At 41.7% G+C, this 12,683-nt stretch overlaps 1 protein-coding gene across 1 annotated transcript; it reads left to right on the top strand.

Annotated features, from left to right (window-relative positions):
* Positions 1–2,387: 2,387 nt before the first annotated feature.
* On the top strand, positions 2,388–11,589 carry LOC119775845 (cuticle collagen 1-like). The gene is made up of 4 exons (XM_038273951.1): positions 2,388–2,409; positions 9,022–9,111; positions 10,811–10,864; positions 11,018–11,589. The coding sequence occupies exons 1-4, from the start codon at positions 2,388–2,390 to the stop codon at positions 11,587–11,589; spliced, it is 738 nt and encodes a 245-aa protein (XP_038129879.1).
* Positions 11,590–12,683: the final 1,094 nt, after the last annotated feature.

Below are 12,683 nucleotides of genomic sequence, written 5' to 3'. Positions count from 1 at the left end.
AGGGTTTTTTTATTTTTTCTCCCTTTTTTTACACGGGTTTAAAAATTTAAAAAAACAAAAACACAAAAACCAAAAAAACCAAAAAAAATTTTTTCCAATTAAGGAAACCCCCAATCACTCTACAAAAAATACAAATGAAAAACTTGAAATGTAAAAAACAAAAAACACACTTTCAAACTAAAAATGTAAAAACAAAAACTTTTCAAAATTTACTTTTTAAACTACCAAAATGTAAAAAATTGAAAATTTAAAAAACCCAAAAATTTATTTTTTTTTTTTTAAAAATTTTTTTTGGGTTTTTTTCCCTTTTTTTTTCAAACACTTCCAAGGATACAAAGATAAACAAGCAACTTAAAAAGCACATCATTCACCAAGTGCGACCCAAATTTTTGAAATTTCCAGGTTGTTTGGGGTTTTGGGGAAATTTTCTTGTTGTTTTTTACACTTCTCAACAGCAGCACACAGTCCGAACAAAAAAAAAAAATTGAGTTCTACAAAAGGTCCTTTTCCCAATTATCTTTACCTGAAATCCTCCGCTTCTTGTCCGCGTTCTTTCATCAGATGTTGAATGGATGGAATGAGTTGCGGTGTTTTGAGTCGACGTTGAAGCGTGATAAAGTTAGTCTGATAGAATTCTTCTTTCAATGCTTCGAGACAATGATGCTGTAGTTGACTCGGGCGGTCTGTTTGACATCCGTAACAAGTCTCTCGATTATATTCCAAAGCGACGTTGTTAAGCAAATGAAGCACGGCTGTTTTTACTATAGCAATGTGAGAGGAAAAGATCCATTCCACATCCACCTCCCCGTTTATAATCGGTGGAGTCTGCGCCGGATGCACGATGAGGCTGGTTTGCTCGTCTTCGGACGAATCAGGTGAGGCTCCCGCCGCCCTGTCTTCTTCAGACTCGGAAAGAGTGGGAAGCAATTTCTTTTCCTCCTTCAGGTTATTTGCTTCGTTAGTCTCGCTTGGAAAAGGCGCTGGTGATGGTGGATGATTAGCTTCGTCTGGAAAAAGTACCGGTGATGGAGGGTAGGGTGGTGAAGGTGGGAGAAATGGTGTGGGGGAAATAGGAGAGTATAAATCCCAGTACGACCCCATTCTATCAGCTGTAGGTTCGCCTCTTCTTGAAGAGATGTGTGCCGGTATGCTTCCTCCCGCTAAATATATATAGGGTGGAGGGTGGAGGGCGTGTCTAAAAGAGGGTTTTTTTCACAGTCAGAATGTCAAGCCAGCAGCGCGAACTCCGGAACAGGTTGGAAATCCGATCCCCAATTTCGATCATTTTTTGGCGCCATACACTAAAAGGTATCGCCAGCATGGTCCTAAAGATCCCGCTTTCTACGTTGAAAACTTCTAAAACAAACAGGTCGGGGGAAAAAGCCTCGTAGCTACGTCGCCTGCTCGCTCGGAGAGACCAGGACCCGTTTGTGGTAGATTTTGTTTCCCAAACTGCGCTAAAAAGCATCTCTCCGTTGACGATTTCAACATCGGATGGAAAACCGATCAACTCTGACCGATCTGGTGTAGCCAATTCCCCGCTTATTTCTGTATTGTAGGGGACCACCAACCTCAGCACTGCCCAGTCATTATAGGTAAGGTTGCATGTGTTGGAGAAGGGTGTGAGCTTCTCTTCTTGATCCAGTTGGTAAAGGTAGAGCTCACCGGATTCGTATTTGAAGATGTATCCCCACGCCCCAACCATGCCAGAATCCTCTAAAGACCATTCTTCATGCAGTGTTTCTAAGGGAGGGTGCTGAACCCGGCATAGATACAACGATGATTTCTTGGGAGCTTCGAGGGGGTGGTTCGAAGCTTGGAATACAGAAATTGGTGTCGCGGATAATAAAGATGTTCCGCTCGGCAACGCAGATCTTTTATTCACCTCCATCGCGTCCTCCATTTCTTCGGCCGGTCTAATGTCTGGGGAAGGCGTGGTCTCAGAGTCTTCCATAGCGTCCAGGGTTGTCGAAGTTGAAGCATCTTTCACAGACAGCGCGGACTCAGAGTCTTCCATTGCGTCCAGGGTTGTCGAAGTTGAAGCATCTTTCACCAAAGGTTCGATCCCGAATTCTCCCATCGCGTCCTCCATTTCTTTGCAGGCGGAAAAACGGATCTCGTTCTTTACACCTACTTCAAGCTGCTCAGGTAAAGCCGATTCTTTTTCCAATGCAGAGCGTAATTCTCTGCTTTTAAGAATAGCTCTCGGAATTCTTGACATTGTCGGTAGGAATGTAAGTGTTTTTCTCTTGCTGAAAATACAAAAACTTTTCTCCCCAGCAATATTTAAAGAGGACATAATTCCGCCCTCCTATTTTCATTGGTTAGCTTAGGGAAGGAGGGTGGGTGATGGAGTCATAAATCTTGGGGATCCGGAAGGATGGGGGATGGGGAACGGAATGGAGAGGGGTAAGGTCATAAATCTTGGGGGATCCAGAAGGATGGGGGATGGGACCGGAAGGGGGGAGGGGTGTCATAAATCATTTGTGGGGGAGGGGTAAGGTCATAAATCATTTGTGGGGGAGGGGACCGGAAGGGGGGAGGGGTAAGGTCAAAAGGTCATAAGTCATAAATCATTTGTGGGGGGAGGGGTGGGTCATAAATCATTTGTGGGGGAGGGGTGGGTCATAAATCATTTGGGGGGGGGACCGGAAGGGGGGAGGGGTGAGGTCAAAAGGTCATAAGGTCAGGTCATTAGTCATCAATCATTTTTGACATAAGGTGTATTACTAAGTTTTTTGATAGGATCCAGCCAGTGAGCTGCCAACAAAATTCGGCGGGCGACACCCAGAGTTTCCCAGATGCTGCAGCCACAGAAGACAGAGAACAAGCAGGGGACCTTGGCAAACAAAGGAGGGCAGGAAAATCCACACCGCAAAGCCAAATCCGGGGTCAGTGACAGGAAACAGCTTCAAGTTCCTTAAACAGACAAAATGCAGCAGGAGTTCATAGACTGGTCAGGCAAAAAGATCAGATGGAAACAGGGAGGCTCAGTGGTTGAGAGGCAGAACAGGTCAGGATCAGGTAATCAGAAACACTATGGTAATGCTGAATGACTCTCACCACTGGCTTGAGAACAATCTCGCCTGATGCCTGAAAGCAGTCAGGTTAAAACTGATCAGACGGGAACAGGAAGGCTCAGTTGAGGCAGACCAGGAATACAGAAACACTAAGACCCACAATGCTGGACCCACTCCCCCCACTGGCTCGAGAGAATAATCTGGCCCTGACAACTGGTTAGAGAACTGGTTAAATAGAAGCAGGAGCAGGTGGATCAGGTGAACGGTTATGAGGAAACGGGTGGAGTTAAGTAGTTGAATGTAATGAGTAATCTAGCAAGTCATCAGTGCCAAGATCATGACAACCAAACCTAGTTCTGGTGGAGGTTTCTCTCTCCATTGTCTCTAGACGCATGCTTGGTGTGAGGGATTGCTTTCAAATCAATGAGTCAATACAATTAGTAGGTTTTCCTTATTTTGAAAAGTTTGATTGTAAAGTATCTTGGCCCTATGTAAATAAACTGACTGGAAATTGAAGTTTAAAAAACTATTTAAGCAACAGAACAAAAATAAGATACCCTTAATTATAACATCAACTTATATAGTGGTCTTACCATTCAAAAGAAACAGCCAAGTAGAATGTTGCAACGCTACTATTGTGTAAGCAATAAAAACATGCAATGCAAGTGACTTCATGGTAAAACTCAAGCAGTAAATGTATTGAAAAACTAAGGGAGCCAGTTGTAAGTAATTGTTCTGAAAAATGAAACAATGTGAGTTGGTTTATTAGAGATACATTAAGAGATACCGTATAATGTACAACAGTGAGCATAAATACTTTCTTTGCTTATAATTTAGCAACACTATCAGTGTGTTGCTCTCTGCTGTCACCGTGCATCTTTGTTGTTGTTCCTCTCAGATTACAATACAATAAGACAGTTACCGTCTCCTGGCACCCACCAAACCCATACTCATCCATTAGACTGTCAGACGGATTTGTCTATCCAGAGAAGGGTCATCCACTGTTTTGGAGTCAAAAAGCAGCATCTACTGTATCCAATCTTTTTCATATATGTATAGCATGTATAGCATATTTATTCCATGAAGCTGTTTACAACCTGTTCTCAAGACAATATCGAGACAGAATAAAGTTGGAGCTCTGTAGAAATTTATCTTGCAGAAAGTTGGCAACCTCTGCAAACAATGCGAACCAGAATAAGCTGCCACCACTCAATCATTTTATGTGGCTCATTACCTTATGGCTGAGTTACTTTCATTCCTAATTGCTTTCACATTGTAATAATAAAACTGTTAGTTGACAGAGGAATATTTAGGAGTCAGAAGATTTCAAAACTAGACTTGTTGCACAGGTGGCTTCCTATCAAACAGGTGGTTATATTGTTGAACAGATGGCTTCCTTTCTGGGTTTTCCATCACAAATTCCACAGACTTCAAGAGAGCGATGCCATTCTTCTAGAAATGTTTTTAGTTAGTAAGCATAGGTGCTTGATTTTTTTACATCCCAAGCTATGGAAGTAAATTGAACAACTGATTTTAATTGGTTGGATTTGTGAGTACATTATATGAATGATTTCTCCTGTGAGGCAAATCTTAGATTTAAGAATTCTGTGTTTATCATGTTTTTTGGGCAATTCCCGTTTCTCTTAGGAATCCAACATGCTATTCAGCAACTAACAAGCTACAAACCAGCTTTTCAAAATCAACAACAAAGTCCAAAATGTAGCCTGACTGGTAACATGTAAATGAAATAGTCACTCATTTAGATATGCAAATGCTTTTGCAAACGTGGTCTCTGAAATCAACAGACCACAACAATAGACCGCGAATAATGGAAATGTGTTCAAAGCCCTGTCGATATTTGTTCATAGATTTAATTTGCTATTCCTGTTCTGATTTATTAATTGCAGCATTTGTTGTGCGCAGAGGCTTTGTTATTGTTGTCCTTTGGTTGTTTGTCTGGACCAATTACAGATGATCCTCCAGGGAGTGGACTGGACTCTTCAGATGTCTGGTGTAATGTATTGATTCCTTTCATCTCTGGTTGCTGGCCTGTGCGCGTGCTCATGTGCGCAAATGCATTTGTGTGTGTATGAAAGCCTGTTTGTCAAAGACAGATGGGAGTGGGAGCTTGTGTCTGTGTGGGAAATGAGTCGATCTCATTTACACTAGTCTCCTCACCCGACAAGGGAGGGCAGACACCTCACTCATGTGTTTGTTGCTTCTCTATTTCCTTCCTCTCCTTTTGTTGGTTTCCTCTTATATTCTCATCACATTCTATCATTATATTTTCTTGACACCTTTGAGTCATACTTTAACTTTATATCCCATTGGCTGATATATTTAGAATGTGAACCTTCTAGCTTTGTCTGTCAATCTTTGCCTGTCTGCTCATTCAATTACAATTTGAAGTATCCATTTTGGTTATCAGTGCACTTCTGTCCATTTTCATTTTATTATTTATAAAGAATCCATTTTTATATCCTTTGCAAATGTATTTATCTACACAAGGTGTTTATTTTTTTCCTTTCACTGTAAGTGTTTTATTTTAAAAATACCAACTATTAAAATACCTTTCTTAAAGAGGAGAAAGTAAATGTAAACAAAACTCAACTTTATTTATAAAACAACCACAGCGTCCACAAAGTGCTGTACATACCAAGTAAGGTTAAAATTGTATAGAAACAACATGGAAGTTTAAAGGAATAAAACAAATATAATAAAATTAACTAATTAAAACAAATAAAACCATATAAAAACAAGGAAACAAACACAAAAAACAGAGATAGTCTCATGCTGTGTTAAAAGCTAAAGAATAAAAATAGGTTTCAAGACGAGTTTAAAAATAGACAATGAGGAAGATTGTCTAATGAGGAGGGGGAGCTCATTCCACAATTTCGGAGAAGCAACTGAAAAAAACTGTTTCCCCTCAGTCTGCACCCCCTTCTCTTTTGACCTCGATACCTCCAGGAGCATCAGGTCAGCTGATCTGAGGGGCCGAGTGGGAGCATAGGGGTGGAGAATCTCAGAGACGTAGGGAGGGGATGAGCCGCTTAAAGACAAAAAAAAAAAAGAATCTTAAAATAAGTTCTAGAATGCAAATGCAACCAATTGAGGAAGGCCAGAATGGAAGTTAGTGTTCCCTCTTACACACTCCACTTAAAAGATGTGAGGCTGCATTTTGCACCAACTGGAGACGTGCAAGGTTTGACTTAGACAAACTTTATTGTTTTTAGTTACACAAGTATTAGGGCCACAATGAAAAAAAAAATGGGGGTGGTGGGAATTTTATTGCAAAAGTGAAAATGTTGGGAATGAAGTTGCAATGTTGTGAATAAAGTGTTAATGTTATTAATAACATTAACAATAAAAAAAAATACAATTATAAGTGCCTACAATTCCACAGCATCATAAGCTCCTTTTTCCCCAAGTGTACGTTCTTATATACGTAGGAATCATGTAGAAAATTAAGTCCTGTAGTTGTAGGCCCATTCTCGTATTATCCAACACTAATTTGATAAAAAGATATCTAACGATGTGCAGTTTCTGCTAAGGGGACTGACAATTGGGAAGCAAGTTCAATAAACAAGTTCCTCTCCCATATAATTTAGGTATTCCCGGCCCAAACCATAAAATTTCTACACTGAATGGCAAGCAGGGGATACTGATCGATGACCTGTGAATTCTTGTTTATGAATGACATGACCTCCTTTTTGTTTTCATGCTCTGGTGAAAACCACCAGACCAAAATGTTAGAGTGTTTGTTAACAAGTATGATTTTAACTGCTGAAACTGAAACTAGTCAAGCTTGTCTAGAAACACTGCACTGCATTTCATGTTTGCTCATTTGCACATCATTTATAAAATTTATATTCAATAAAAAAAAAAAAAAAATGCAACATGATTTGTTTTTTTGGCACTTTTATGTAAATTTTGTGAGCTTTTTGACTTTTAGTTTCACACATAGTAGACACAATTTGTCAAAAATATGTTAAGTTTGAGTTCCTGCTACATTTTTAACAAATTAAGGTTAGTATTGTTTGGGCTTCAATATTAAAATTCCATTCCTACAGATTTTCGGTGGTTAAAGATACTGTATATGGAGCTTCCTTAAATTCAAGTTCTTTGAACAAACTGCTTGTTATATTTTTTTGAATGGCAAGCTTGAAAATGGCAATCAAACATCTTTAAGCACAACTGGCTTTTTCAGCAGTAACAATAAGTGTCAGTTTTCAGCCAAACAAGAACTATTTTTAGAGTGCAATTAAGGAACCCTTAATCACATGTTAAGGGTTCCTTAAATGCTGCTGTAAAAGTGTAATTTGTGTGCATGCTTTTCTGCACTCTTTAAAAACATAACATTAAACATATTTTATCCAATTTTGGCTTATTTTCATTACGTGTGGTTGCATATAAATGCATTCATAAATAGGCTTCAATAAAGTAATTAAATATTTGCAGTGAAAGGAAGCTTAATGCTATGAGAAGAGAATAAGGAAGACAATGATGTATTCTAAAACCAAACACTCCAAGCCACAAAATTTGAAGTTACAAGACAGATTGCAAGATTTTGCAATGAATTTGAGAAATAATACCAGATATTTTTTGTACATAGTAAATGCATTTATATCTAAACCACTGCAAGTGTTATCAGTAAACCAGGACAATAGGTGTATGGAGAGACAGTATGCAAAGTTGCAGTCTCTGTACACAGCATAATCGGTATATTGCAAGGTGTATATGCTGAAAGCTCTGGTCAGCAACAGCAGTAGAAGGAGGTTATATCCCCACTTCCAGCCAAAATCTGCATAGAATCTGCAGAACACAATTCCTTCCACACTTTACCAAAGACATAACTACTGGATAAAAAAAATTATACTAGAATTTGCAGGAAAAATACGCCATACACTTATTTTAAAAAAACATTAACTGCTATTTAGTATCACTTAATGTATTATCTAATGGCTCTGGTGTTAGAAAAGTTACTTAACCCTTTTTGTATTGTATTTCAATAAGAAAAGTCATTTTACTATTTAAGCAAATTAATGGAACAATATCATTCAATTCGGTTTACTTATATAGTGCCAATTCACAACACATGTCATCTCAAGGCCCTTTACAGTTCACCAGATCATACAGTCAAATTGATACAAAGTTTTCTATCTAACGAAAACCAGTGTATTGTATCAACTAATTTACTCAAAATGTAATCTCTTACAATAAGCATTCTTGTAGCGACAGTGGAGAGGAAAAACTCCCTTTTAACAGGAAGAAACCTCAAGCAGAACCAGGCTCAGTGTGAGCGGCAATCTGTCGAGGCCGACTGGGGTTCAAGGAGACAGAAGCAGAGATACAGGAAGCAACTGTAAAAGGCGGCCCTGTCCTGCAAAACGGCCAGGCAGACGAGCTCTGAGCCAACTACCATGTCAGAGGATGAAGAGAGCACATCCAGCCAGTCACAGTTAGAGAAACAGGACTACACTGGAAAACAGGCCGATCTCCAACATCTATAAACAAAGGTGTTTATGGCAGCAGCACAGCAGATTTTTCTCTCCAGGATGGTGTCACAGTCAAAGAGGAACAGACAAGGTGAAGCTACTATGGTTAAAAGCAGAGAGAGCATAATGTCATGCTGCGTTCACACCGGACGCAGCTGGCGCGACAGAAGCAGCGAGTTTACATGCAAAGTCAATAGTTGACACGTGTCAAGGCGCAGCAAAAGGTCCCGCGGCGCGTTTTGAGCAGCAGGCACAGCACGTCTGAGCAGCTGAAGCAGCGCGTCGGGCTCGTTTAAGCATCTGACACGCGTGACACACCGCAAGCGCATTGCTGCTCGAGATGGAAAAATTGAATTTTTGCTGCTCGACATGCCGCGTCAACCAATCAGAGAGAAGCTCCGCCAAATGACGTAGCTGTGTTTTCAGACTGGAGGGAACGACGGAGAAAACCCGGGAATTTACAAAGATGGAAGAAAAATTAATCATTGCTTTTTGCTCTCATCCAGTACTTTATGATCAATTGAGTTACCAATACAGAGACAAGAGCAGAAAGGACCTTGCATGGAAAAGGATTAGCGAGGAAATCGGACCCTCTGGTAAGTTATCCAGGCTTTTACAATGTTAAACATACACTTTCAATATATTGCTAATTTCACGCTGCTCAATAAATGTTTATTCAGAGGATGTATGCAGGAAGAGGTGGAAAACCTTGAGGGACACATACACTATATTGCCAAAAGTATTTGCTCACCCATCCAAATTATTGGAATCAGGTGTTCCAATCACTTCCATGGCCACAGGTGTATAAATTCAAGCACCTAGGCATGCAGACTGTTTTTACAAACATTTGTGAAAGAATGGGTCGCTCTCAGGAGCTCAGTGAATTCCAGCGTGGAACTGTGATAGGATGCCACCTGTGCAACAAATCCAGTCGTGAAATTTCCTCGCTCCTAAATATTCCACAGTCAACTGTCAGCTGTATTATAAGAAAATGGAAGTGTTTGGGAACGACAGCAACTCAGCCACGAAGTGGTAGGCCACGTAAACTGACGGAGCGGGGTCAGCGGATGCTGAAGCGCATAGTGCGAAGAGGTCGCCAACTTTCTGCAGAGTCAATCACTACAGACCTCCAAACTTCATGTGGCCTTCAGATTAGCTCAAGAACAGTGCGCAGAGAGCTTCATGGAATGGGTTTCCATGGTCGAGCAGCTGCATCCAAGCCATACATCACCAAGTGCAATGCAAAGCGTCGGATGCGGTGGTGTAAAGCACGCCGCCACTGGACTCTAGAGCAGTGGAGACGCGTTCTCTGGAGTGACGAATCGCGCTTCTCCATCTGGCAATCTGATGGACGGGTCTGGGTTTGGCGGTTGCCAGGAGAACGGTACTTGTCTGACTGCATTGTGCCAAGTGTAAAGTTTGGTGGAGGGGGGATTATGGTGTGGGGTTGTTTTTCAGGAGCTGGGCTTGGCCCCTTAGTTCCAGTGAAAGGAACTCTGAATGCTTCAGCATACCAAGACATTTTGGACAATTCCATGCTCCCAACTTTGTGGGAACAGTTTGGAGCTGGCCCCTTCCTCTTCCAACATGACTGTGCACCAGTGCACAAAGCAAGGTCCATAAAGACATGGATGACAGAGTCTGGTGTGGATGAACTTGACTGGCCTGCACAGAGTCCTGACCTCAACCCGATAGAACACCTTTGGGATGAATTAGAGCGGAGACTGAGAGCCAGGCCTTCTCGTCCAACATCAGTGTGCGACCTCACAAATGCGCTTCTGGAAGAATGGTCAAAAATTCCCATAAACACACTCCTAAACCTTGTGGACAGCCTTCCCAGAAGAGTTGAAGCTGTTCTAGCTGCAAAGGGTGGACCGACGTCATATTGAACCCTATGGATTAGGAACGGGATGTCACTTAAGCTCATATGTGAGTCAAGGCAGGTGAGCAAATACTTTTGGCAATATAGTGTATGTGAGGGAGGTAAAAAAAGAAAAAGAAAGAAAGAGAAGTGGTGCAGCAGCAGGGACAGCACAGAGGTGGAAATATCTAGCAGGCCTGTCCTTCCTTGAACCCTTCGTCACTCTGCGAGAGACCACCAGCAACATGCAGGGAAGGGTCGAGGAGGAGCAGGCCGCTGAGTACAGCCACCCAGAGGAGCCAGAGGAGTATTCAGGGCTATCTGATGCCAGAGGTTTGTTTAGTGAGACAGTTAAAAAATTATCAGGTTTCACCTCCTCAGTTTGATTCTTAGTGGTTCATATTATTAAATTGTTTTAATAAATATATTGACAGAAACAGCAACAACAGTGTCTCAGAACCAGCTTGGTGAGCTGTCTGCCTCTTCTTCTGAGCTGGCTGGACCATCGTCTGCTCCTGAACCATACTCTGCTCCTGGACCATCTTCTGCTCCTGGACCATCTTCTGCTCCTGGACCATCTTCTGCTCCTGGACCATCCTCTGCTCCTGGACCATCTTCTGCTCCTGGACCATCCTCTGCTCCTGGACCATCTTCTGCTCCTGGACCATCGTCTGCTCCTGGACCATCCTCTGCTCCTGGACCATCTTCTGCTCCTGGACCATCGTCTGCTCCTGGACCATCGTCTGCTCCTGGACCATCGTCTGCTCCTGGACCATTGTCTGCTCCTGGACCATCCTCTGCTCCTGGACCATCTTCTGCTCCTGGACCATCCTCTGCTCCTGGACCATCCTCTGCTCCTGGACCATCTTCTGCTCCTGGACCATCCTCTGCTCCTGGACCATCTTCTGCTCCTGGACCATCGTCTGCTCCTGGACCATCGTCTGCTCCTGGACCATCGTCTGCTCCTGGACCATCCTCTGCTCCTGGACCATCTTCTGCTCCTGGACCATCCTCTGCTCCTGGACCATCCTCTGCTCCTGGACCATCTTCTGCTCCTGGACCATCCTCTGCTCCTGGACCATCTTCTGCTCCTGGACCATCGTCTGCTCCTGGACCATCGTCTGCTCCTGGACCATCCTCTGCTCCTGCATCATCAGGTGTGTATGGAATCAGTGAAGTACTTTCTCCTCTTCTGTCTGTTGTTGTGCAGTGAAACACCAGATAAAATGAAACCTTATTTTGTGATCCCCAAAGTCCTATATTCTGGTGTAATTATACTGTCTGCTTTTAAGATCCATCAAAGAAGAGGGTCTGGAAAAGGCAGCATGATGAGCCCACAGAGTTTGAGAGGGAAATGTTGGAGGTCCTGAAATCAAGCACCACATCTGAACCCTGCTGTGAGGATGATTATTTTCTGCGTTCTCTGCTTCCTCTCCTGAAAAAGGTTCCACCTGAGTCAAAGGACTTTGTAAAATTTCAAATTCATAAGTTATTGTATGAAAGCAGCACTGTCAAACTTAATCTGGAACCATCAGAGTAGATATTTTTAAAATAAAATAGGTGGCACTTTTTGAGAGGAAACAGACATTCTCATGTTTGTTTGTTTTTTCCATTTTGTTCATGTTGTATGTATGTGTTGATTTAATGTTTGTTCAAAATCTGTTTTAATAAATATTTTATGAATTTACATTTGGCTTAATGTAACCTGATGGCAATCAGGAACCTGATGGTAAGCTGTCACAGAATCTCCGGTCCTGGCCAGCAAGAGCAAAAGGGTAAGAAGACTCACAAACGGACTGCAACTATGGGGCCAGCAGTGAGATCGCTTGAAGCTAACGATGGTAGCCAGTTGTTGCGATCCATCGTCGTTAATGTAACGGAACTACGCCACTCTAAAGACACACCCCTTAGGCGTAGGTTTTAAAAACACTAGCTTACCATATTAGGGTCCTATTCTGCCGGAGGCCCTATGCCACTAAAAGCCTAGACAAAAGTGTTTCCAGTTCAATGCTATGCTACGTAGCAAAAAAGTCACTCCGGAGAAGTCTGGCTCTCTGGACCGAGTCAGACTGCCTTTATCCTACGATTCAGAAGGAGTTGAACACAGTGTGTTTTTTAGCATTACTGGGTTAGGAGAATATATTACTATTGTTGTGTTGCAAATGCATTTTTTTATTATGTCATCATATAATATATGTTAATATATATAATGAGTTTCACAAAAATAGCTTTTATTAGAATTTTTAGAGTTTATCAAATCTTTCATTTTATCCAATTAGTTTTGATGCGTTCGATTTTTATTTATTT

The sequence above is a fragment of the Cyprinodon tularosa genome, unplaced genomic scaffold, assembly GCF_016077235.1.
Source record: "Cyprinodon tularosa strain WSP-4 unplaced genomic scaffold, ASM1607723v1 ctg9, whole genome shotgun sequence".
In the NCBI taxonomy this organism is placed as follows: domain Eukaryota; kingdom Metazoa; phylum Chordata; class Actinopteri; order Cyprinodontiformes; family Cyprinodontidae; genus Cyprinodon; species Cyprinodon tularosa.
The sequence above is the reverse complement of the archived record's forward strand: the minus strand, read 5'-3'. Positions and strand labels throughout refer to the sequence as shown.

Coding starts and splice junctions, on each gene's coding strand:
- LOC119775845 (XM_038273951.1), top strand. CDS start 2,388: ATGGGGAACGGAATGGAGAGGG. Junction 2,410..9,021: donor GGGGAACGGAATGGAGAGGG/GTAAGGTCATAA, acceptor GCTCTCATCCAG/TACTTTATGATCAATTGAGT. Junction 9,112..10,810: donor CGAGGAAATCGGACCCTCTG/GTAAGTTATCCA, acceptor ATATATTGACAG/AAACAGCAACAACAGTGTCT.